This window comes from Encephalitozoon romaleae, chromosome III, assembly GCF_000280035.1.
Source record: "Encephalitozoon romaleae SJ-2008 chromosome III, complete sequence".
Taxonomy (NCBI): Eukaryota; Fungi; Microsporidia; family Unikaryonidae; genus Encephalitozoon; species Encephalitozoon romaleae.
Window position 1 is genome coordinate 131514 of NC_024898.1, and position 20665 is coordinate 152178.

Consider the following 20665-nt stretch of genomic DNA (forward strand, 5'->3'; position numbering starts at 1 on the left):
CACGGAATAAAGTTTAATGATTCTTAACGTCCTTCCTCCATTCTACAGGACATATCTCCCCATTCTCTTCATTAAAAGCAAGAGCATCGATCAGGCGGAGAATTTCATCTACAGACCTTCCAATTGCCGGATAGTTGACACTCATGTGTCTAGCACTCAGATCTTTGGAGAGTAACACAGTTCCTCTCATGGGATGTCCATTCTCCTCATCAAACATCGAAAATTGACTACAGAGCTCTCTTTTTGCATCCCATATCATAGGCCATGAAACACCCAAAACACCGCCTTTCTCTCTTGGAATAGAAGCCCAGGCCTTATGTGTATAAACTGAGTCACATGAGACAAGTAAAACAACAGCATTCCTCTTGAGAAACTCTTCTTTAAGATCGCTGAGCCTATTGATCTCTGTGGGGCATACAAAGGTAAAATCTAATGGATAAAACACAACCACAACGTACTTCCCCTTGTAATCCTGCAGAGATATTTCCTTGATCTCTCCATCAACAAATGCTTTGTATTTGCTATCACTAAGAACCTTGGAAAACATAATCGGGGTAGAATCATTTTTTCAAATGTAGAGATCCCGATTTCCATATATGGGTTATGAAAGATCTATGTCTTTGGATACCACTCGGTAGTCAATAACTCTTCTAACTCATACAGTTCATTACAGAAAAATCCCTTTTCTCTTGCAATGTTGAGGAGCTTTCTGGCCCGTACAAAGTTATTTCTCTCAATAATGTTTCTTCTTGCCATGTTAAATAGTGACTCCCTATAGTTTAACAGTTTGTACCTCTCTATATTCTGCTCAACCTCTTCAAGAGCTTTTTTGGCTGTATAGTTGGATATGAGATACCCTGACGCTCTTTTGTATAATCCAAGGTTTACATCATGCTTCACCTTATATCTTAGAAACGAACCTACATTCAAATCCTTGAGCGCCTTGTTGTATTCCATGAGTAGCATAGCCCTCTCATGGTCTTCAGACTTCTTAATGGCCTTGCTATCTACTGAGTTTATCGCCTCAAACATTACAAATAAGCAAAGCTCAAGGGTTTGTATAGCCGTGGTGTTTAGCTCCCTAAGACTATATAGATATACCCATCGAGCTAGCTTTCATCTCTAGATATGCTTAATGAGAAAAATTTGTGCCCTTACTAAATGAGCTGCAGGAAGTTTAGTGCGCCAAGACACGGATCTTTGCAGTTCTGCCCGAGAAAGAGGTCGAAGACAATCAGGCCGTCTCCAGGGGCGTTTCCTGCTGATGACAGTTCGCAACCTGTGCACCTCACGGGGTTCATGGGGTACAAAGCCGGAATGACACATGTGATCAGGACAAAGATCCAGGCTGCAAAGAACAAGCAGCTTTCTCGAGAGGTGATGGACGCTGTGACTGTGCTTGAGGCGCCGCCGATGGTTGTGTACGGGGTAGTTGGATATGAGAGGACTGTTACCGGCCTACGTAGATTGCCTATTGTTCTTGCACCTTATGTGAGTGACGGAGTTCTTCGAAGGATGTTTGGAAACAAGCATGTGGAGAGGGAGAATAGCAAGAGGTTCTGTGCCAGCGAGGAGACTGAATCAAGGATTTCTGAGATCAAGAAGAAAGCCGAGTGTGTAAGGGTTCTTGTGCAGACACAGCCTGGATTAATCAAGAAGCTTGGGCTAAAGAAGGCACACATTGCTGAGATCCAAGTGAACGGAGGGAGCATTTCGGAGAAAGTGGAGTGGTGCTTAGATATGCTTGAGAAAGAGATCCATATTGGAGAAGTGTTTAAGGAGAACGAGAACATTGATGTGATTGGGGTGACAAAGGGAAAGGGATTCCAAGGGACTGTGAAGAGGTTTGGAGTACGAAAGCAGCCCAGGAAGTCACGAAAGGGGATCCGGAAGGTTGCATGTATTGGGGCATGGCACCCAAGCCGTGTGATGTACTCTGTTGCAAGGGCAGGACAGATGGGATTCCATAGAAGGACGGAGAAGAACAAGAGGGTGTACATGGTAGGAAATGGGAACAGTAGTATCAGGACTGAGTTTGACCTGACCGAGAAGTTTATCTCACCGATGGGAGGGTTCCCACATTACGGAGAGGTGAAGAATGACTTTATCATGGTGAAGGGGGCTGTTGTTGGACCCCGGAAGAGGGTTGTGACATTACGAAAGAGCCTTGACCAACAGAGGCCCAGCGAAGAGCTTGTGATCAAGTTTGTTGATACGTCATCGAAGATAGGGCATGGGCGATTCCAGACAAGTGATGAGAAGAGGGCATTCTATGGAGCCAAGAAGGCCGAGGTTGCCCCAGAAATCCATTAAACTCTTCAATATTACACATCCTCTTCTAGCCTACGCAGCTCCGATTAATATTGATTATTAGGACGATTTTTCTTGAAATTATTTTGCTCTACATTTTTAACCGCCAAATATGATAAGCTCTATTGGCTTTCTTCCAAGTGGGATCTCGATCGAAAAACTGAAAAAGTTTGTGGTTGATGAGGATATACATCAGTCACTGAACTATCTAAATATCCCAGTTGTTGATAAGGAGAAGGTTCCTTTTGATGATGACATTGATGAGTCGGAAGAGATAATGGAAAATGACATTGTGGTTTTCTGCACTCCAAATGAGGACGATGTAAGTTTTTTACAGTTTTACGTGCAGAATAGAGAATGCACAAACATGTTCTTGCATCATGATACATATGTATTCAGCACCATCTGTGATTCTGAATATCTTACTATTGGAGGAGAAATGTATGTTGCACTTGCTACATTTGAAAAGGATATCATGGTATTTGATCCATTTATGAGAAATCCAATTCTCCCTCAGGTTCTTTTGAAGGGACATGAAGAAGCAGTTCTGTCTATAGAGAGCCGGGATGGAATTCTCTTCAGTGGAAGTCTTGACTCAACGATCATTGAGTGGGATACCGAGAAAGCTCTAGCCAAGAACAGGATTCAGACTATGGGGCCTGTTAATAGGATCGGTATTCTTGACTCATCTGTAGTTTATTCAGTAGAAAATTCTTTATACTGTTTAGATGAAGAAATTAAGTTTGAAGGAGAAGTTGAAAGAATAAGGATTAGAGAAAATGCAATGCTTGTATCTAACACCACTGGAACTTTGAGATGTTATGACCTGAGAAAGATGACAGAAGTGATTATAGAGAAGAGAATCCATGAAGACTCGATCACAGGGCTTGACACGCTTGGAGATAATGTGTACACGGGATCTCTCGATGGGACCATAAAGGTTGTAAGCCTTGATACATTTGGTATTGTGGGCAGTAAGGATGTTGATGAGAAAGTATTTTCTCTTCGAGCACATGAAGATGGGTTTTACGTGTATGGAGGGGAAAAGAACGAACTCGTACTAAACTACATAGACGAGCCTCTTCAGAATGATTTACAATAAAATGGCCTTAATGCTTCTATGGAAAATGATGTTTTGAAACACTGATTTAAGTCCCCAAAATGGTTTGTGTGAGGTGCAATACGTCTCAAGCCATAGTCATCCGAGCCAAGGACAGGGCCAAGGTCTGCAAGTCTTGTTTCTTTGAGGGATTTGAGGTAGATGTTCATGAAACTATAGTTTCCTCTGGAATGTTCAGAAAAGGAGATAAGGTTGGGATTGGGATGAGTGGAGGAAAAGATAGTACAGTTCTAGCTTATGTATTGGATTTGCTCAATAAAAGGCATGGATATGGGGTAGAGCTTGTATTGCTTGGTGTTGATGAAGGAATAACAGGATACAGGGACCAGTCGATTATGTCTGTATGTAAGAATAGCTCTAGGCTTGGGCTGAAGCTTAAGATAGTGTCATTTGAAGAAACATTTGGAACAACGATGGATAAGGTTGTTCGAAAAGTAGGAAGGAGAGGTAACTGCACGTACTGTGGAGTATTTCGTCGGCAAGCACTTGAAGATGCAGCAAGAAAGATGGGGGTTGACGTAATAGTGACGGGGCATAATGCAGATGATATGGCTGAGACTGTCTTGCTTAATATTGTCCGAGGAGATATTTCCAGGCTTAGAAGATGCACTTTAGCAAGAACAAAACCACAAAGGAGCGAGGATGGAAGAATGATTTCTCTTTCCAGACTGAAACCATTTAAACACATCTATCAAAAAGAGATAGTGCTCTATGCTTTTCATAAGAAGCTGGAATATTTTTCCACAGAGTGTACATACTCTCCGGGAGCATCTCGAGGGGACCTGAGAGTATTGATGAAACAACTAGAAAGAGAAGACCCAAAAGTGATATTAGATGTAATAAGAAGTGGAGACATAATTCAGCAGGAGGATTCCACACACAGATCACCTATACCATGTGTTTTGTGTGGGCATTCAACATCCTCTCGCGATGCTATATGCAATGGATGTACACTGGTACGAAGGCTGAAACAATGCAAGATCTGAAGCTATTAAAGTTTATTAGTATAGCCTACTTTTCTATTAAGGCTCTTTTCAAGAAACCAAACGGATATATGGGAAACCGAATATACAAATGTGACAATGCAGCTATATATACAGAATATTCTTATGTCAGGAAGGAGCGTCATCATTGACACAAAGACATACATCAGGGCTGTTGCAGCTGTGCTTCTATGCACCTCGAGGTGTTCTATGTGGTTCAAAAGGATGATGTACCCCATGAATGTTAAGCACAAAAGATTAAAAACAGAAGACGGCTCGTTGAACCTTGACGATAAAAGAATGAATCCTAAGAAATAGGATGTCAGTCCAAGGATTTGATTACTTGATATTCTCTTTGGTATGTTTATGCTCTCTTCAAGAGAGAGAGGTGTCTGCTCATCCTTCACCTCCATAGAAGATCTGGTGTTGTATATTGATGCAGACACAGAATCTATGATAAAAAGTATTTGCGTTATGGCAAAGTAGATGTATAATGTGTTTGGATGAATTTCAAGGGTTAGGGTTCTTATTAGGGGAGACAGCAAATATGCGAATGTTAGTAGCATGAAACCTGGCTTAAGATTGATCCCTTTATCTTCCCTGTTTTCCAGGAAGTTCTGTGTTGAATGTAGAAATAAAGAAAACCATGACGATTTGGACATTCCGGGCTTGTCTTCTAACATCATAACCTTGAAGAGAGAGAGGAACAACATCACTATGGATATCCTGATGACCATTCTATTTATATCCTCGTATATTTCATTCACGTCTCTTCTCCTGTATACCCGACGGACCTCCATGTAATTTATTGGGTATTCCTGCTGGAGATACAAGCACCGCTTCCAGGACATCTAAAGTACCCTTCACCGTCACAAGAATTTAACATCATTTATGTTATTTTTTATTTCATATGGAAGGTCTGTCAGTATTTCAAATCGAACCTCATGCATCTTGATAAGTGCCATGTAAATTTCCTTGCCATCACAATCTTCCGGCAGGAAGGACATTCCAGCTTTAAAGCAGGAGCACCGGGTTTTAATACATAGTTTCTAGGCCTTCTTATATATTCTTGCCTGCATTTCTCAACAATTATCCTTAGAAGGTACTCCTCAAGAATATGCACGAACACTGATTCGATAATTTCCCTGATCTTCATAAACAAAAAACAATCTCCCCCTGATGAAGGTTCTATTATTTGCTATTGGAGTCCTGTGCAGAAGGATAAAACTAGAGCCCAAGGAACAGTTTACCTTCCGAGATAAGGTTGTGGCAAATCAAATGTATAAGTTCATGTATCAGACACCACGGACTAGCAAGATTGAGCTAACTATGTTTGATACCAAGGGGAGGCAAATGACTAAGACAAGGGATCCATACTCAGTGATATACTCCAAGATTGCCGAGGATGGTGAGATTGTAATATCTGTCAAGAACAACAGCTCAAAAAGCGTGAAGTTTGGGTATAGATGCCCAGATACAAGCAATAAAGCTCAGGGGGGGCTTGGGCCGATAAGTGTTGACCTAGTTTCAGAGCTTCAAAATGTCCTTGAGACAGTTGTTCAGGCACAAAGAGTTCATATCAAGAAACACGAGGAACATGCAAGAATGGTTGCTGGGTCGAGAAAATGGGTCACAAGGCTCTTGATTTTTGAAACCTTGTTCTTTATAGGTGTGCTATACTTTTTGCACAAGGATATGCTGAAAATGTTTGAAAACAAGAGGGAAGTTTAATTAAAGGATTCAACTCTTTTAAAGAGCCTTACGATCTCATCTGCTGTTTCCTCCAGCGTCATACAGTCATTTTCAATGATAATTGACCCCTCGGCAGCAACAAGGGGGCCATGCTCTCTTGTCCTGTCTCCACGATCTCTTTTTATCATAGCTTCTAGCAGTTCTTCATATGATTCAGACTTACTCTCTTTATACCTTCTTTTAGCCCTTGTCTCAGGGCTTGCAGTAAGAAATATCTTCAGGTCAGCCTCAGGCATTATTTTAGTGGCTATGTCTCTCCCGTCAACAATGATCCCCTTCTTTTCAAGCTTTATTGTAGATTTTTGAATAACAGACACTTTTTCTCGGACATATTTCTCTTTGGCAATTGAAGTGACATGATAGTCAATCTTCTCGCCACGAAGGTAATCAGATATATCCTTTCCATTAAGGAACACCCTGTTGTTTCTTATCTCCATGTCCAGTCCGAGAACAAATCTTTTTTGCTCCTCATCCTTAGGCTGCACTTCTTCGAATTGACTCACTAGTGCATAAGTCACAGCCCTATACAGGTTTCCTGATATCAAGTGTGAAAATCCTAATTTTTTTGCAACTAGATCTGATGCACTGCTTTTTCCACTTGCAGCAGGCCCATCAACAGCAATTTTATACACCTTCATAGGGATATAAAATCCTTACTCTTTTAACCTCGCATTACGCTAATCCAAGAGCAACAACAATCCCGCATTCATATGCAGCAAACAAATCAGATCCTCCCATACACAAGTCTACAACCCTTTCCGAATTATCATTAAATGGCCTTCCTTTCGAATCAAGTCTCTTAAATTCCTCTTCGGAATGTCCAAGTATAACTTCATCTCCCTTTCGCACTACTTGGAAAAGAGTCTTTACTCTGGCTTTTCTTTTATTGACCTTTGCATTCCTAATGGTTCCGTCAAACCCCCCAATAAGGATCCTCTTATCGCTCGACCTGCAGCAAGATAATGAATAATTGAACATCGTGCTGGTTCTCTGGGAATCCCCTTCATCGTAAAGGACCTTTGTAATATTGTTCAATGTATCCACAATAATAAGTGTGGCTACCTGGCTTAAGTACTTGATGAATGTATATCCGGAGGGAAAGGATATCCTTTTTTTCTCCTGAAACCTATAGTCAAACCTAAATATCTTTCCGCTTATGCAGAGGGCATAGAACTCGAGGGATGATTTGTCCAAGGGTGTGCAATTCAGAGAACAGCCCTCATCTCTGCCCTCCTGAAGCGCTCCTCTTTTGATGGTTATAGATGTTATCATCCCTTTTACTCCACTAAACACGGACACAACAGAATTTTGCTGTATCCACACAAGAACCTTCCCATCAGTTGCAAAAATAAGGTTGTAGTCCCAGCAGATCTCAAAGTTCACCATCTCCTCCGTTTCGATTAGTGTCATGTTCTTGATCTCCTCTTCAAAGTCAAATCTTCTGATAAATCCATCGCTGAACAGCGCAACACAGCGGATGACATTCTTTTCCTGTATCGTTTCCATTTTTCTACAATATCCAAATTTAAAGCTTAGAACATGCCGAAGATTCAGCGACTGGTCAAATAGATAGACCTCGGAGGCCTCCGATGAGAATCGGAATGTTGACTCTCCTTGAAATCCTTCTTTAATTCCAACAAAAATGTACTTGCTATGCTTTGCAGGAAGTGACATCGCTGTTATGCACTTCCCGATGTTGTATAGTGCCAAGTCGTCAAACCCTATTCTCCCTCTAACCCTTGACAATTTATTCCTGAATACAACGCTTTCTATAGGTCTTTCCATGGCTTCTATAATTCCAGGCTTCCTGTACTTCTCGAGAATCTCTTGGCTAGTAACCCTTCCTCTTTCCAGTCGAACTATATCCAGGGACTTTTTTTTGTATCCTTTTGCACGAGAAGATAAAGTTTTTGATTGCTCAGGCTTATAATCGTCTTGGGATTCACCTCTCATCAAGGGATTTTCAAGTTACATTTTGGAAACAACAACCCATAAATAAATGGTCTTTGAATATGATCTTCCAGAGGATGCAATAGAACGCTACTCCAGGCAGATAATCGTTCCTGGAATACATGTAGAGGGGCAAAAAAACCTTGGGAGCTCGGGCGTGTTTGGTGGTCGGGTGTGGAGGTCTGGGATCCCCAGCAATCATGTATTTGGTGTCATGTGGGATCGGGAGACTGGGGCTTGTTGATTTCGATAGAGTTGAGATTCACAATCTACAAAGACAGATTATATACACTGAGGCAGATTTATCCCAATACAAAGTCGTGGCAGCATTATCCTTTGCCAGAAGAGCAAACTCTTGTATTGAGGTTGTGGGATATAACGAATTCCTCAATAAGGAAAATGTGGAAAGAATCATTAGCCCGTATGACGTTATCCTGGATTGCACAGATAGCATACATACAAGGTATCTTCTAAGCGATCATTGTAAGGCTCTTTCCAAAAGTCTTATCTGTGGATCTGTACTCAGATGGGAAGGCCAGTTGTACAAACTCACGCCTTCTGGACCTTGCTACAGATGCCTCTTTCCAAACATGAAAGGAAGAACACTGACATGTGAGGATGCAGGTGTTGTAGGGCCTGTTTGCGGAGTTATTGGGTCTTTGCAAGCCTTGGAAGCTATCAAGATCATTACAGGAGATACAAGGCCCAAGATGACTATATACAATGGAATGACATCCGATCTCATGGACTTCCAGCTTAGGGCCCCGAAGCCCGATTGCAGGGTTTGTTCAAGAAGATCCATCCCCGAGGATCTTTCCTTTCAGGTTCCAAGATGCCCGCATATTGCAAACACCGAGCTAATTGATCCAAATATAGGAACGATTGATTGGGAGAATGTTTTAAAAAACCTCAAATCCTATCTTCTTATAGACATCAGATCGCCAGTTCAGTATGAAATGTTCAGAGTAAAGGGATCTGTCAACATCCCACTTGTGAACCTGGAAGACAAAGTTAGAACAATTGAGACGGGGGGAAAAAGAGTAGGAGTAGTGTGCAGAAGAGGAATATCATCAAAGAAGGGTGCCTTGATATTCAAAGCTAATGGGATTGATGCTTTCTCTGTTAATGGAGGGATTGACGGGCTTAAGAGTTACCTTAGAAAGATGAATGAACCGACCATTTCTGAATAATTTTTTAGACCATCCCGATGGGAATGGCTGAGAAATCCTTGGAAGGTGTCTTGGACTTGGGAATTTTCACAAATAAAAGAGTATGCATTGATGAAGTTCTTCCACAGAATGCTGATTTTCTTGTTATTGGTCTTTCAAGTATCTTAGGACTTTCTATATTCACATTCAGGGAAACGGTAGATCATTACAGAAAGATTGCGAATATCCAAGATAAACAACTTGTTGTGAAGTCGATATATGATGGAGGCTACACAGAGTCTGATATCATAGATGATGTGTGGAGTGCAACAAATATATATGGATATAGAACAGATGGGAGGTTTCAAGTGTATAGGTCTAGTACCTGTAAGAAGTCTGACTGGTATGAATATGACATAATAGTCAGAGTTCTACCATTAAGTAGTGGAGTGTCTGCAGATGTTGATGGGACAATTCTTATATTTGATAGGGAAAGAAAGTATGCTGAACTTAGATACAAGATCTTAAGAGGTAAAATAGTATATTCTGTTCGATGATCTGCATGAAGTCAATAAAAGAAATTTGCCAAAATAGATCTTGTACTCTGTCAAAGATTCTCCAGATTGTACAAGTAAAACGAAAGGATTGTAGATGCCCTAGAGAAAACAGCGCCCTTGTAGTGTAGTGGTTATCACGCATCCTTTACACGGATGAGGTCCTTGGTTCGATCCCGAGCGAGGGCACTTTATTTTATACCATATGTGTTAAATTAATCTATACTACTAATAAGATCACAAAGCTCCTTCTGATTAGGATTAGAAAACATTTTTTCCGTACGTACTTTTTCTTCTAATCTATCTACTACTGTCAAAATTTCATGATATGCATATAGCAAGAAAAGTATTATAAATATAATGGTTAAGACTCTGATATATGGACGTATAAATTTGTCAGAGATCTCCAGCTCTCTATAAACCATCTGTTCGAACTTCTCTGTTGTCTTCAAAAGGAAATACGTCATAAATATACAAAAGAACGGCGTAAGGATTGTCGCCAAGAGATATGACATAGATTTTGAAGATAATTCGCTTTTTAGAAAATCTAGAAACTTTTTTTGGATATCAGAGTTTGGAGTAGTTTCTGGGTGTTTTTTAGAAAAATATATATTAGTATGCCTTATTATTCTTTCCAATACGCTGCTTTCTATTAGGCTTGAGGTTTCTTTGGAAATGGTTGTGGTTATTATCCAGTATCCAATTACTCTTACAATTACCTCTATGACTGTGTTGTTCTCTATCTCTTTAAAAAGTTCCCAAGCAGAAGTAAAGCAGTATTGTGCTGCCAACAAGTTATTAACACTTTCTGGGCTTAACCCATCGGTTATTTCCTTTATATTCTTGCCTCTTAAGAGAGTTGTTAGAATACAAATTCGAATTCCTATCATGACAGGTCTCCAGAAGTCAATAGCCTTAAACTTCAAATTAAGTGCATGAATAAGACTAATAGGAAACAGCTCGGATGCTATATTTACAAGTATAAGCAACCCGAATGTCATACAAAAATTCCTCTTGACACTAAGGAGCATCTCGAGTTCTTTGGGCATGCCTTCCATGTACTCCTCATATTTATATTCAAGAAACTTTTCAGCGCCCAAGTAGTATAGAGTCTTTTTTGGAAGCCATAGAAGATACCAACTTCCAGGAATTGTTCTGCTAAATACGTCATAAACAAAGTAAGTCTCTAACAATCTTAATATAACAATCAAGATGCAAGTCATAGAAATCCAAAAAAGCACCCAAAAAGTTCTACTTCCAAGTTTGTCATTGACTTCTGACTGAACATCTTCATCATCTACTTCAGAGAATTCTATCTTCGAATCCATTACCGGGCTAGTAAATAATTACTTTTATTTGGTTTAATGCCACGAAAAAACGTTTTGGCACCTTCAATTCTTCCATTGGATGCTGCTTTCTCAATTATATTGATGGCTATTTCCTCTCCCACATTGGAAATGTAAAAACCCAATATGAAGAGAATCAATCCATAAACAAAGAGAAGCTTATCCCTTGGGTGCCTTACATACTTTGTAAATCTTTTTTCAATCCCCAGGAGTAATCCAGATGCCAATACAACTAAATGTCCTACCAAGAATACTGGAATTATATTTTCTAAGGAGCTAGAAACCTTCTTCTGGGTTGATTCGGAGAGTCCATGAGAAAGAAAATCGATGAAAGGCCTTAAAACAGACTCCATACTTTCAAACTTCTTCTTTCTTATTGCATTTATTGCCAGCATCATCATGGTACTGATTAGAATGGATGTGATTGAACTAGAATCTAAGTCATCGGTGATCTTTTGGGACAGAAGTAAGACATAAGAGGCAAGTACTATTTTCGATACTGTTTCAAAGTTCATCTTATAATCAGGTACATGGTTCCATTCTTTGATTATACGGAGGATTACAATAAAATGAAAGACTGCCTTTACAAACATGAGGAGACTTGATTTTTCTAGATCATTCATTGAAACATTCCACGCACTGGATAACAGTTCTGCTGCTATGTTGATACATGGAAGAGCAGCAAATACTCCGGATGTAAATAGACATATTACACTTTTGGTATTTTTAGTCAAAAAACTACTAAATATATTGATCCACTGATCTGTCGTGCATGCCAGGATTGTTATATAGAAGAAAATTACGATCTTCCTGAGCTTTCTTCTGTTGCTTGACTTAATAAGGAATCGATTGCTGTTATCTTTCTTCTCTTGAAGATCTATGGTGCAACCCACGTGCCTTCGAAGTCAAAAATATTTTATGTGAAAACCACCAATCGCATAATATATAGTCTAGATTTGGGCACAGATGCTTCCCAAGGTCCTTTGTTTATTGAAATTGTTTGGCAGGTAGAGCCCCTTAATGAGTGGACAAAAGCAGGAAAACATCATCGAAGAGAAAGATGTTGGGTTTATTCTAAGCTATGGAAGAAACTACTATGCTGAGGAGATAATGGAAAGGGAGGCAGAGATAAAGAGGATTTTTGAACAAATAAGCTTAAAGCTTGGAACGAAGGAGGTTGAGACCGGACTTGCACCTCCTATGTGTTGGGACCTTCTAGGAGATAGAAATAGAATACAAAGCGAACCAAATCTGCAGGTTGCCAGGGTTTGCAAGGTTCTTGATGGGTACCAAGAGCCAAGATATATGATAGGAATCAAGATGATAGCCAAGTTTATTGTTGGAAAGGGAAAGCGAGTGGATGGGAGCCTTATACAAGAAGGAATGAGGGTAGGGGTTGATAGAAACAAGTACCAGATTATCCTTCCATTGCCTCGAAAGATAGATGCATCCGTTACTTTGATGCAGGTCGAGGAGAGGCCCGACGTGACCTACAATGACATTGGGGGATGTAAAGAAGAAATCGAAAAGATAAGGGAGGTTGTCGAGGCACCTCTTTTGAATCCAGAGAGATTTGTTGCTCTGGGAATTGATCCTCCAAAGGGTGTTCTCCTGTATGGGCCGCCAGGAACGGGGAAAACGTTATTGGCAAGGGCTGTAGCCAACAGAACAAATGCATGTTTCATAAGGGTCATAGGGTCTGAGCTTGTACAAAAGTATGTTGGAGAGGGTGCAAGAATGGTCAGGGAGATATTTGCCATGGCAAAGGGGAAAAAGGCCTGTATTATTTTCTTCGATGAGGTGGATGCATTTGGGGGCACGAGGTTTGATGACGAAGACGACAACGAGGTCCAAAGAACAATGCTGGAATTGATAAATCAGCTGGACGGGTTTGACCCAAGAGGAAACATAAAGGTCTTAATGGCAACAAACAGGCCGGATACTCTTGACCCGGCACTTCTCAGGCCAGGAAGGCTGGATAGGAAGGTTGAGTTTGGTTTGCCAGATCTGGAGGGAAGAACATCCATTCTACGGATTCATGCAAAAACAATGAGTGTTGATAAGAATATTAGATTTGATTTGATTGCAAGGCTTTGTAACAACGCAACTGGGGCAGAGTTGAGGAGTGTTTGTACAGAGGCAGGGATGTTTGCCATAAGGGAAAGAAGAAAGATTGCAACTGAGGCAGACTTTTTAAAAGCTGTTGACAAGGTTATCAAGGGGTATGCAAAGTTCTCTTCGACTCCAAGGTATCTAACCTATAACTGAAGCAATAAAGATGTTTGTCCTATAATACCTATTTGTTTGAGTAATATGAAAATCCTTGGATGGATAGTAGTTCTGGATTTGGAAGCCCCGGAATGAATAATAGTATTTTAGGGGTGTTGGGAATACCACTGGAGATTTACTTTGAAGGAGTGTTTGATGTAGATGTCCAGGCAGATGCATTGAAGCGAATAGAGGAGAAGACATTCTTCCGTCTTAAAGAAGACATGGATGTGGATGGCTTAGTATCCGGGATAATAAAGGACACAAATTCGACAATGGATACCCTGCGAAACGCTATAGGAAAGGGGCTGTTTGGAGAGAGATTCAGGTTTATGGATGAGGTTATTGTAGTTGTGTGCCCTGAAAGAATCAGTGTTGATGAGATGTCCAAGCACTGTGTGCCTATTGATGAGATTATGGGGGAGAATGTTGAAGAGGTGTTCAAAAGAATCATAAGTCTTGAAGGAGAAGCAAGAATCAAAAGACAAAGGGGCCGATGGAGCTTTAAATCTTTGGCAGACATCTTCAAAAGCAATCCTGAAGAAGATAAAAGACTTGCAGACGGATTGTTTCTTATGCAAAGATACAAGGAGGCATACAAGGTGTACTCAAGGTACAACGATACAGGCGAGTTTTCACAGTATTGTATTGAAATGTCTGTTTACTGTCTAGTTTTATCAAAGAAGCCTGTTCCATCGAATCTCATAAACAGCCTTGGGATGGTTGGGGCCAAGAGCATACGGTTGGTTAGAATGATGGCCATAACTATGGGTACTAAGAATACTGTAGCCTTAGAGATACTCTCTTTACTTGATCCAGAGTCTCTATTCAAAGCCTTTGCTCAGGAAAGCCTAGCCCAGGCCCTCGACAAGAAGTACTCTAGAAAAAGGATAGAAATGTGGTTCTACTCTGCTTTAAGATTTTATGATTCGGGGCATTTGGACAGATCTGTAAGATGCTGCGAATATTTTCTTAACCTTGCTGACTCCACTCTTTTGAAAGCAAGTTTATCTACTCTTGCAAGAGGTGGGCTGGTATACTCCAGTAAGTACATAAGGAGAGTTCTTAAGTCAATGGAGGAAGGGTCTAGGATGAGTACCGAGGATATGATATCCAAAGAAGATGAAGGGATTGTAGCTATAAGGAGAGAATGGCAGGGATCGGCTTGTAACTTCCAAGGGGTTCTGAATGTTTCAGAATCTATTTTCTTGGAATGCAAGAGAAGAGGTTTTGTGAGCATTTCGAATGCAGAGGACAAGACAGTGAAAGTTTATCATACAGGGGAGAGCATCCCTTTTGATGGCCCAGGAAAGTTTTATATAAACTACGTTACTTTTAATATCGATGGGATTGATCAGAAGGTAAATATGGGAATTCCGTTGGATATCAGAGAGGATGCGCTTTTCATGCATCTGGAGATGAAAGATGTATGTGAAGTTTTCTGTGGAGAACTATATTTTCTTTTATGTAAGGTTATTAGAAACCATAGATCAAGTATTAGGGTTTACTTTGATAACAAAGAGTTCACAACTGATAAGGATATGTTCAGTTTTGAGATATTTTTCCCAAGTGTTGGAGTTTACATCCGTAGGGTTATCATAGAAGCCTCTGGATGCATTGCATACAAGGATGTGAAGTTTACTGTTGTTCCATCGTTTTCCATAGACATTTTCAATTATAAACATTGCCTTCCTTTGTTATTTCTAAAGGTTGAAAGTTATACTGTAGAGGGCTCAAAATTAAGGTCCTTATCAGTGCTCAACAATAATCTTGAGGTTGCTAGTGTGGAAGTTATAAGTCCTTCGTCTTCTTATAAGGACTATGCTGTTGAGTACCTTATCAGGAACATTGTTGGAACCAACGATGGCCTTAGCGAGCTTCCAAAGGTTATGAAGGAAGAGCCCCCATCATATAAAGGACTTCAGAAAGTACTGCAAGCCATGGATAGATCTCCCCCTGTTATATCTGACCTACTTTTCAGTGACCTGATGCCAAGGATGAAAAATGAAATAGTCTTGCCTGGAAGGAGGACTTGTTCTATATGTGTCTTTCTTCAAGGGAAGAAGGGCCTGAAAGAGCTACTAAAGTTAAAAAATGAAACCTTCAACAAGATGGAAATATCGATGGTTGACAAAACATTGCTTTCCGGTTCAAAACTCAGAACAAGGCCTGAAAGTTCAGGAACTGCTGACAACTTTTCCATAGGAGACTTTCTGGGGGTACCAATAAGAGTAGAGATTGAAGTATCTCCAAAAAGAATATGTATATTCATGTTAGATGGGGCACTTAAGACTTTGTTTTCCAAGCAAAAAGACTATGGGTGCATATCTAGGTCTAAAAATCCGTTTGTTTACATAACACATTTCTCATCTGTACGGGTAAATGAGCCTACCATAATATACCTGTGCATAAGTAACTATTATGAATACCATGTCCTAAATGTCAAAATATCATCTGAGACAATAGCTGTATGTAGAGAAGATTCCACTTTCAATGTCGAGGAACTTTCGTTTTCTCTTTTTGAAATCCGATGTGTATTCAAAGAAAGAAAGAAGTATGGATCAGATGACATTGGGCTTTCAATAAAGATCGGAAGTGAAGAGATCAACTATGAGTGGCTAGTCGAGCTTCCATCCGTTTTGTAATGTTTAGAATGTTTTCTTAATATGATTGAAATGAACCCTACAAATGAGAAAGAATCATGAGTTTTGGAATACGCAACCTGTTGACAAGAATGGGGTAGGGATTATACCAAACGGAACGTCAGGATCCTTAGAACAGCCGAAACTCCCTGATGGATTCAGATTTGAGGACCTTCGATGTATTGAAGAAGTTACCGAGTTCCTCGAGAAGAACTATGTGGAGGATGTTCATGCTGAACATATGCTTAGGTATTCTTCAAATTTTCTAAAATGGGTAATCGACTGCGGAGGCGAAAAGAAGAAGTATTGCATTGTACTTCGGCTATGTGGGAGAATGGTAGGATTTATATTTGGCAAAGAACACCATGTTGTTATCCGAGGAGAGAAAAATAGAGCGATTGGAGTGAACTTTCTGTGCGTTGCCCAGGAAATGCGAGGAAGAAGATTAGCACCGATACTCATAAAGGAGATCACAAGGCGTGCGAATGTGGATGGGATTTTCAAGGGAGTATTTACAAGTGGAACGGAGTTATTTTTCAACGTCTCCCATGGTAGATATTATCATCGGCCCTTGAATGCAGAGAATCTATTCATGAGTAGGTTCAGTGATCGGATAATGAAGATTAGAGAAACTCGGGTGAGAAGAGGAACAAGGATTGCAGAAGAAAGGGATATGAAGGAGATTGAAAGGCTGTATATGGAGGAGAGCAAGCGGTATATGCTCTACGAAGAAATGGGGTCTTCGGATATAATATCTGCATTAAAACCTGTAAAAAATGTAGTATACACGTATGTGCATGAGGATGATGGCTGTATTGATGGATTCGGGGCGTTTCTTATAATTGAAACAATCGAAAAGAAAAGCAGGCGTAGTGTACAGGGAGGATACTTATATTACAGAGGAGGAAAAGACAATACAAAGATGGTTGAAGACCTTATATATTTTGCACAAAAGGAAGGATGTGATGTGTTCAACTGTCTTGACATAATGGAGAATTCGCTGTTTTTGGAAGGTCTTGGTTTTTTTCCTGGGAGTGGAGAGCTTCGATATTATTTGTACAACTGGAGTAGTGGAGAAGTACCAAAAGACAAAGTGTTTTTTATTCTACCATGAAACAGATGAAAAGAATGATTAAAGAATGGGTGTCGAGAGACATTTTGGAGTTCTTAATATTTAATGTGCTTATGCCCTGGGTCTGATGAAATTGGTAACACATGACGAAAGATTTCACTACGATGAAGTCCTTGCATCCTGTGTACTTCTCCGAATATATCCTGATGCTGAGATAATGAGAACAAGAGACAATGCGATCATTGAGCAGGGAGACATAGTTTATGATGTTGGTGGGGTGTTTAATCCTGCAACGAGGAGATTTGACCACCACCAAAGAACATTTTCGGAGACATTTTCATCTAAGTATAACGTTAAGCTTAGCAGTAGTGGGTTGATCTTCAAATACTTTCATAAGCAACTCCTATCTTTGTATGGAATAGAGGATACTTGCGGAATATACAATATGGTGGTAGACAAGATATACTCAGAGTTTTTTCTATATGCAGATGCCATAGACAATGGACAAGACATATATGGAGAGATAAGGCCTCGGACCATGGCAGACCTAGTCGGGCTGTTCAATACAGATACTCCCGATGAAGGCTTAGAAAACAGAGGGTTCTACAAAGTACTAGAGATTGTAAGCACAGATCTGGATAACTATATGAAGAGAATCAAAATATGGGTTAATAATTATGAGCATGTAGAAAAAAAAGCAAGGGAGACAAATGGTCCGATTCTTGTACTTGATAAGCACTATACCACTGACTTAATACTAGAAATCGAGAGTCAAAATGGCAAGGATTTCAAGTTTATGGTGTTCCCTCATAGAAATGCCTACAGAGTAATCGCCATTCCAAAACGTAGAGGATCATTTGAAACAAAAAACCCTCTCAAGAAGGAGTGGAGAGGACTTGTGAATGAAGAGCTAGTGAGGGCATCTGGGATTGAAGGATGTATCTTTGTCCATTCTTCAGGATTTATGGGAATCAATAGTACATTTGAAAATGCCTTAAAGATGTGTGAAGAGTCGCTTTCCGATGGGAGAAGCTCGTTCCAATAAAAACAACAATTTATTCAACATGGACTTACAATTCTTCCCTTGAACCAGAGAATGCTTTGTAGTCATCTGAGTCTTCTCCTATTTTCTTCTTTGAAATTTCTTCATCATCACTCTCATCACTAATAAAAGAGGGCGGGATAGTTGACATTTGTACCGAAGGAGCATGGGAAACACCCCTTAGGTTCTCGTGCACTTTTGCCACAATATCTTCCAAGCTTTCTTTTGTGTTCTGGTTTTTCATATTTGATGTAGGAACATCTATTTTGTATGTTGGTGCATAGTAATCAAAATACTCGTTGTAAGGAATCTCTCTAGGGATCTCGACATCCAGAACAACACTTGTTCCATAGGCCCATGCCTTTGAAACATTTCCAATTGTGTATCCCCCTCCTCCAAGAAGAATAAGGGGAATATTGAAGCTCTGCACAAATTTAATACACCTGGAGTGTCCTAGATGGGATAGATTAAAACACCCTAGCTTATCCCCCGAGAGCGAATCAGCCCCAGATTGTAATACAATCGCATCTGGCCTATATACCTCTATAACTTTACTGACAACGGGCTTGAATATACTGAAATAACTTTCATCATCAATCCCATCTCTCAATGGAACATTAACTGAATATCCCTTACCTTTCGCCAGCCCGATGTCTGTGACCATTCCAGTTCCCGGAAAATAATCTCCGTACTTATGGAAGGAGACAGTCATCACCCTGTCAGTGGTATAGAATGCCTCTTCAACCCCATCCCCGTGATGAACATCTATATCTATGTATAGAACCCTTTTGTTATATTTCAGGAGCTCAAGAATTCCTAGGACTATGTCATTCACATAGCAAAACCCCGAGGCTTCACTTCTCTTAGCATGATGTAACCCTCCAGCCCAATTAATTGCAACATCATATTTTCCAGAGTTAATCTTCTGTGCTGCATAAATACTCCCCCCACTGGTGAGTTTGCAGTAGTCATAAAGCCCTGGAAACACAGGGCAATCATCTCTAATGTTGAACTTGTGAAGGTCCTTAATCATTTCCTCCATGTTTTCACTAGAGACACTGGACAAAAAGTTTATATAATCTACTGCATGAAAGTTTGTTAGATTCTCGTATGACGCCTGAAATGGTCTGAGAACATCCATGTATTTGTAAAGCTCATACCCGACCAAGAGAGTATGGGTCATCTTTACTCTCAGAGGTTTCATGGGATGTCCCATTGCATAACTAAAGGTTCCAATTTCAGGGTCATAGAAGTAGACTACTCTCTTGTTATTCATCCGGGGTTAAAATATTTTGGTGTCCAAATATCGTTGTTACCCACTCTCTAAAAGTTCTTTAATAGGATAAGCCATAGATTGTTTTGATCACTTGTAATTGAATTTTAACAATCCGCAAATACCTCCCATCTCCTTTAATCTCTCCCCTGAAAAATGTGCAACAGGAATAATGGATATCTTACAATTCATTGCCTGAATCTCTTTGCAAAACACTTCCATTTCCCTCCTTTCTTCAACATCATTGGGCTTTATCTTCTCGTCAGTGATCATCAGCTTGTCAAGAGCACCGTAATCCATTGCTTCTCTAATACTTTCCATTCCAATACAGATCAGGTCGGAGCCTTTTGCAAACTTTACAAAAAAGTTGTCTATCTCTTTTAAATCATCAATGTATTGGACACCCTGAAAAGTCTTGGAGAGCTCTTTATCGGTAAGTACCATATTAATTACCTTTGAATTCGAGCAGCCTCTACATTCTGGCGGAACCTTGATCACACAAAAACTACCACATGCCTTCTTCAACTCTCTGGACCCCATGGCAGCTTTGTAGAACTCATTCCTTATTTCAAATATGCTTGCAATCACGAATAAGCTGACCTTTCCGATATACTTCTCTAATACCTTAATAACATTCCCGAATTTCTTGCTTTTCGTCTCCTGCTTCAATATTACACTGATCTTGCTTCGTGTTACCATGGACACAACACATTCCTTTTCGTAGAATATTATAAAAACAACTTCTGGCTGGGGTTTTGCTGCCTCCTTGAGTAATTTTATAGACATCTCCTGCCACTCTTCTTTTTCCAATTCAAAAGATTGCCCAAGAGTTACATCTATGGTATGGTACGACCCAAGCCTAACATATTCATTAATTAGAACGGTTTTTCCTTTAAGATAGATTGTAGAACTCTCCAGATCCACATTTATGCTTTCTATTTTTATCTTCAATACAAGTGACATTCTATACTGGGTCTTCCCATCAATCTGAATCTTGCGGGTTGTGGTGGATGTCACCATGTCCCCTACGTCTATGACAGAGCTGAGTATATATATGTCATCCTGATGCTCAGCGGTCATCCTCAAGCTTCCGGACATGCACCTCTGGTCTATTCTATTCTTCTCTAGTTTCATTGCCTGGGGCATCCATTTCAGATTTGATAAGAGATATATTTTGTTTCAAAACCACTGCCATTTGAATTCTG

General features: G+C 40.1%; 19 protein-coding genes and 1 non-coding gene across 20 annotated transcripts; 11 read left to right on the plus strand and 9 right to left on the minus strand.

The window, feature by feature from the left end:
- Positions 1-13: 13 nt before the first annotated feature.
- EROM_031070 (thioredoxin peroxidase) lies at positions 14-547 on the minus strand (the record flags this gene model as incomplete). The annotated part of the gene is made up of 1 exon (XM_009265951.1): positions 14-547. The coding sequence occupies one exon, from the start codon at positions 545-547 to the stop codon at positions 14-16; it is 534 nt and encodes a 177-aa protein (XP_009264226.1).
- A 65-nt stretch (positions 548-612) lies between these two features.
- On the minus strand, positions 613-1032 carry EROM_031080 (hypothetical protein; the record flags this gene model as incomplete). The annotated part of the gene is made up of 1 exon (XM_009265952.1): positions 613-1032. One exon carries the CDS (start codon positions 1030-1032, stop codon positions 613-615), a length of 420 nt encoding a protein of 139 aa, XP_009264227.1.
- A 129-nt stretch (positions 1033-1161) lies between these two features.
- Positions 1162-2313, plus strand: EROM_031090 (60S ribosomal protein L3; the record flags this gene model as incomplete). The annotated part of the gene is made up of 1 exon (XM_009265953.1): positions 1162-2313. One exon carries the CDS (start codon positions 1162-1164, stop codon positions 2311-2313), a length of 1152 nt encoding a protein of 383 aa, XP_009264228.1.
- Positions 2314-2422: 109 nt separating this feature from the next.
- On the plus strand, positions 2423-3412 carry EROM_031100 (WD40 domain-containing protein; the record flags this gene model as incomplete). The annotated part of the gene is made up of 1 exon (XM_009265954.1): positions 2423-3412. One exon carries the CDS (start codon positions 2423-2425, stop codon positions 3410-3412), a length of 990 nt encoding a protein of 329 aa, XP_009264229.1.
- A 59-nt stretch (positions 3413-3471) lies between these two features.
- On the plus strand, positions 3472-4416 carry EROM_031110 (Adenine nucleotide alpha hydrolase; the record flags this gene model as incomplete). Its single annotated transcript, XM_009265955.1, has 1 exon — positions 3472-4416. The coding sequence occupies one exon, from the start codon at positions 3472-3474 to the stop codon at positions 4414-4416; it is 945 nt and encodes a 314-aa protein (XP_009264230.1).
- A 5-nt stretch (positions 4417-4421) lies between these two features.
- On the minus strand, positions 4422-5264 carry EROM_031120 (phosphatidylinositol N-acetylglucosaminyltransferase; the record flags this gene model as incomplete). Its single annotated transcript, XM_009265956.1, has 1 exon — positions 4422-5264. The coding sequence occupies one exon, from the start codon at positions 5262-5264 to the stop codon at positions 4422-4424; it is 843 nt and encodes a 280-aa protein (XP_009264231.1).
- Positions 5265-5592: 328 nt separating this feature from the next.
- Positions 5593-6144, plus strand: EROM_031130 (putative endoplasmic reticulum membrane protein; the record flags this gene model as incomplete). Its single annotated transcript, XM_009265957.1, has 1 exon — positions 5593-6144. The coding sequence occupies one exon, from the start codon at positions 5593-5595 to the stop codon at positions 6142-6144; it is 552 nt and encodes a 183-aa protein (XP_009264232.1).
- Positions 6141-6803, minus strand: EROM_031140 (cytidylate kinase; the record flags this gene model as incomplete). Its single annotated transcript, XM_009265958.1, has 1 exon — positions 6141-6803. The coding sequence occupies one exon, from the start codon at positions 6801-6803 to the stop codon at positions 6141-6143; it is 663 nt and encodes a 220-aa protein (XP_009264233.1).
- A 34-nt stretch (positions 6804-6837) lies between these two features.
- EROM_031150 (hypothetical protein) lies at positions 6838-8118 on the minus strand (the record flags this gene model as incomplete). Its single annotated transcript, XM_009265959.1, has 1 exon — positions 6838-8118. The coding sequence occupies one exon, from the start codon at positions 8116-8118 to the stop codon at positions 6838-6840; it is 1281 nt and encodes a 426-aa protein (XP_009264234.1).
- Positions 8119-8315: 197 nt separating this feature from the next.
- EROM_031160 (molybdopterin and thiamine biosynthesis E1-like protein) lies at positions 8316-9305 on the plus strand (the record flags this gene model as incomplete). The annotated part of the gene is made up of 1 exon (XM_009265960.1): positions 8316-9305. One exon carries the CDS (start codon positions 8316-8318, stop codon positions 9303-9305), a length of 990 nt encoding a protein of 329 aa, XP_009264235.1.
- A 17-nt stretch (positions 9306-9322) lies between these two features.
- On the plus strand, positions 9323-9820 carry EROM_031170 (hypothetical protein; the record flags this gene model as incomplete). The annotated part of the gene is made up of 1 exon (XM_009265961.1): positions 9323-9820. One exon carries the CDS (start codon positions 9323-9325, stop codon positions 9818-9820), a length of 498 nt encoding a protein of 165 aa, XP_009264236.1.
- Positions 9821-9933: 113 nt separating this feature from the next.
- On the plus strand, positions 9934-10006 carry EROM_031175. Its single transcript has one exon. It is a non-coding gene; the product is annotated as a tRNA-Val (tRNA).
- Positions 10007-10032: 26 nt separating this feature from the next.
- On the minus strand, positions 10033-11145 carry EROM_031180 (hypothetical protein; the record flags this gene model as incomplete). Its single annotated transcript, XM_009265962.1, has 1 exon — positions 10033-11145. The coding sequence occupies one exon, from the start codon at positions 11143-11145 to the stop codon at positions 10033-10035; it is 1113 nt and encodes a 370-aa protein (XP_009264237.1).
- On the minus strand, positions 11145-11786 carry EROM_031190 (hypothetical protein; the record flags this gene model as incomplete). Its single annotated transcript, XM_009265963.1, has 1 exon — positions 11145-11786. One exon carries the CDS (start codon positions 11784-11786, stop codon positions 11145-11147), a length of 642 nt encoding a protein of 213 aa, XP_009264238.1.
- Positions 11787-12183: 397 nt separating this feature from the next.
- On the plus strand, positions 12184-13431 carry EROM_031200 (26S proteasome regulatory subunit 7; the record flags this gene model as incomplete). The annotated part of the gene is made up of 1 exon (XM_009265964.1): positions 12184-13431. One exon carries the CDS (start codon positions 12184-12186, stop codon positions 13429-13431), a length of 1248 nt encoding a protein of 415 aa, XP_009264239.1.
- Positions 13432-13523: 92 nt separating this feature from the next.
- EROM_031210 (hypothetical protein) lies at positions 13524-16076 on the plus strand (the record flags this gene model as incomplete). Its single annotated transcript, XM_009265965.1, has 1 exon — positions 13524-16076. The coding sequence occupies one exon, from the start codon at positions 13524-13526 to the stop codon at positions 16074-16076; it is 2553 nt and encodes an 850-aa protein (XP_009264240.1).
- Positions 16077-16119: 43 nt separating this feature from the next.
- On the plus strand, positions 16120-17187 carry EROM_031220 (N-myristoyl transferase; the record flags this gene model as incomplete). Its single annotated transcript, XM_009265966.1, has 1 exon — positions 16120-17187. One exon carries the CDS (start codon positions 16120-16122, stop codon positions 17185-17187), a length of 1068 nt encoding a protein of 355 aa, XP_009264241.1.
- An 85-nt stretch (positions 17188-17272) lies between these two features.
- EROM_031230 (putative MYG1-like protein) lies at positions 17273-18190 on the plus strand (the record flags this gene model as incomplete). The annotated part of the gene is made up of 1 exon (XM_009265967.1): positions 17273-18190. The coding sequence occupies one exon, from the start codon at positions 17273-17275 to the stop codon at positions 18188-18190; it is 918 nt and encodes a 305-aa protein (XP_009264242.1).
- Positions 18191-18215: 25 nt separating this feature from the next.
- On the minus strand, positions 18216-19463 carry EROM_031240 (histone deacetylase 1; the record flags this gene model as incomplete). Its single annotated transcript, XM_009265968.1, has 1 exon — positions 18216-19463. One exon carries the CDS (start codon positions 19461-19463, stop codon positions 18216-18218), a length of 1248 nt encoding a protein of 415 aa, XP_009264243.1.
- Positions 19464-19550: 87 nt separating this feature from the next.
- Positions 19551-20594, minus strand: EROM_031250 (pelota-like RNA-binding protein; the record flags this gene model as incomplete). The annotated part of the gene is made up of 1 exon (XM_009265969.1): positions 19551-20594. One exon carries the CDS (start codon positions 20592-20594, stop codon positions 19551-19553), a length of 1044 nt encoding a protein of 347 aa, XP_009264244.1.
- Positions 20595-20665: the final 71 nt, after the last annotated feature.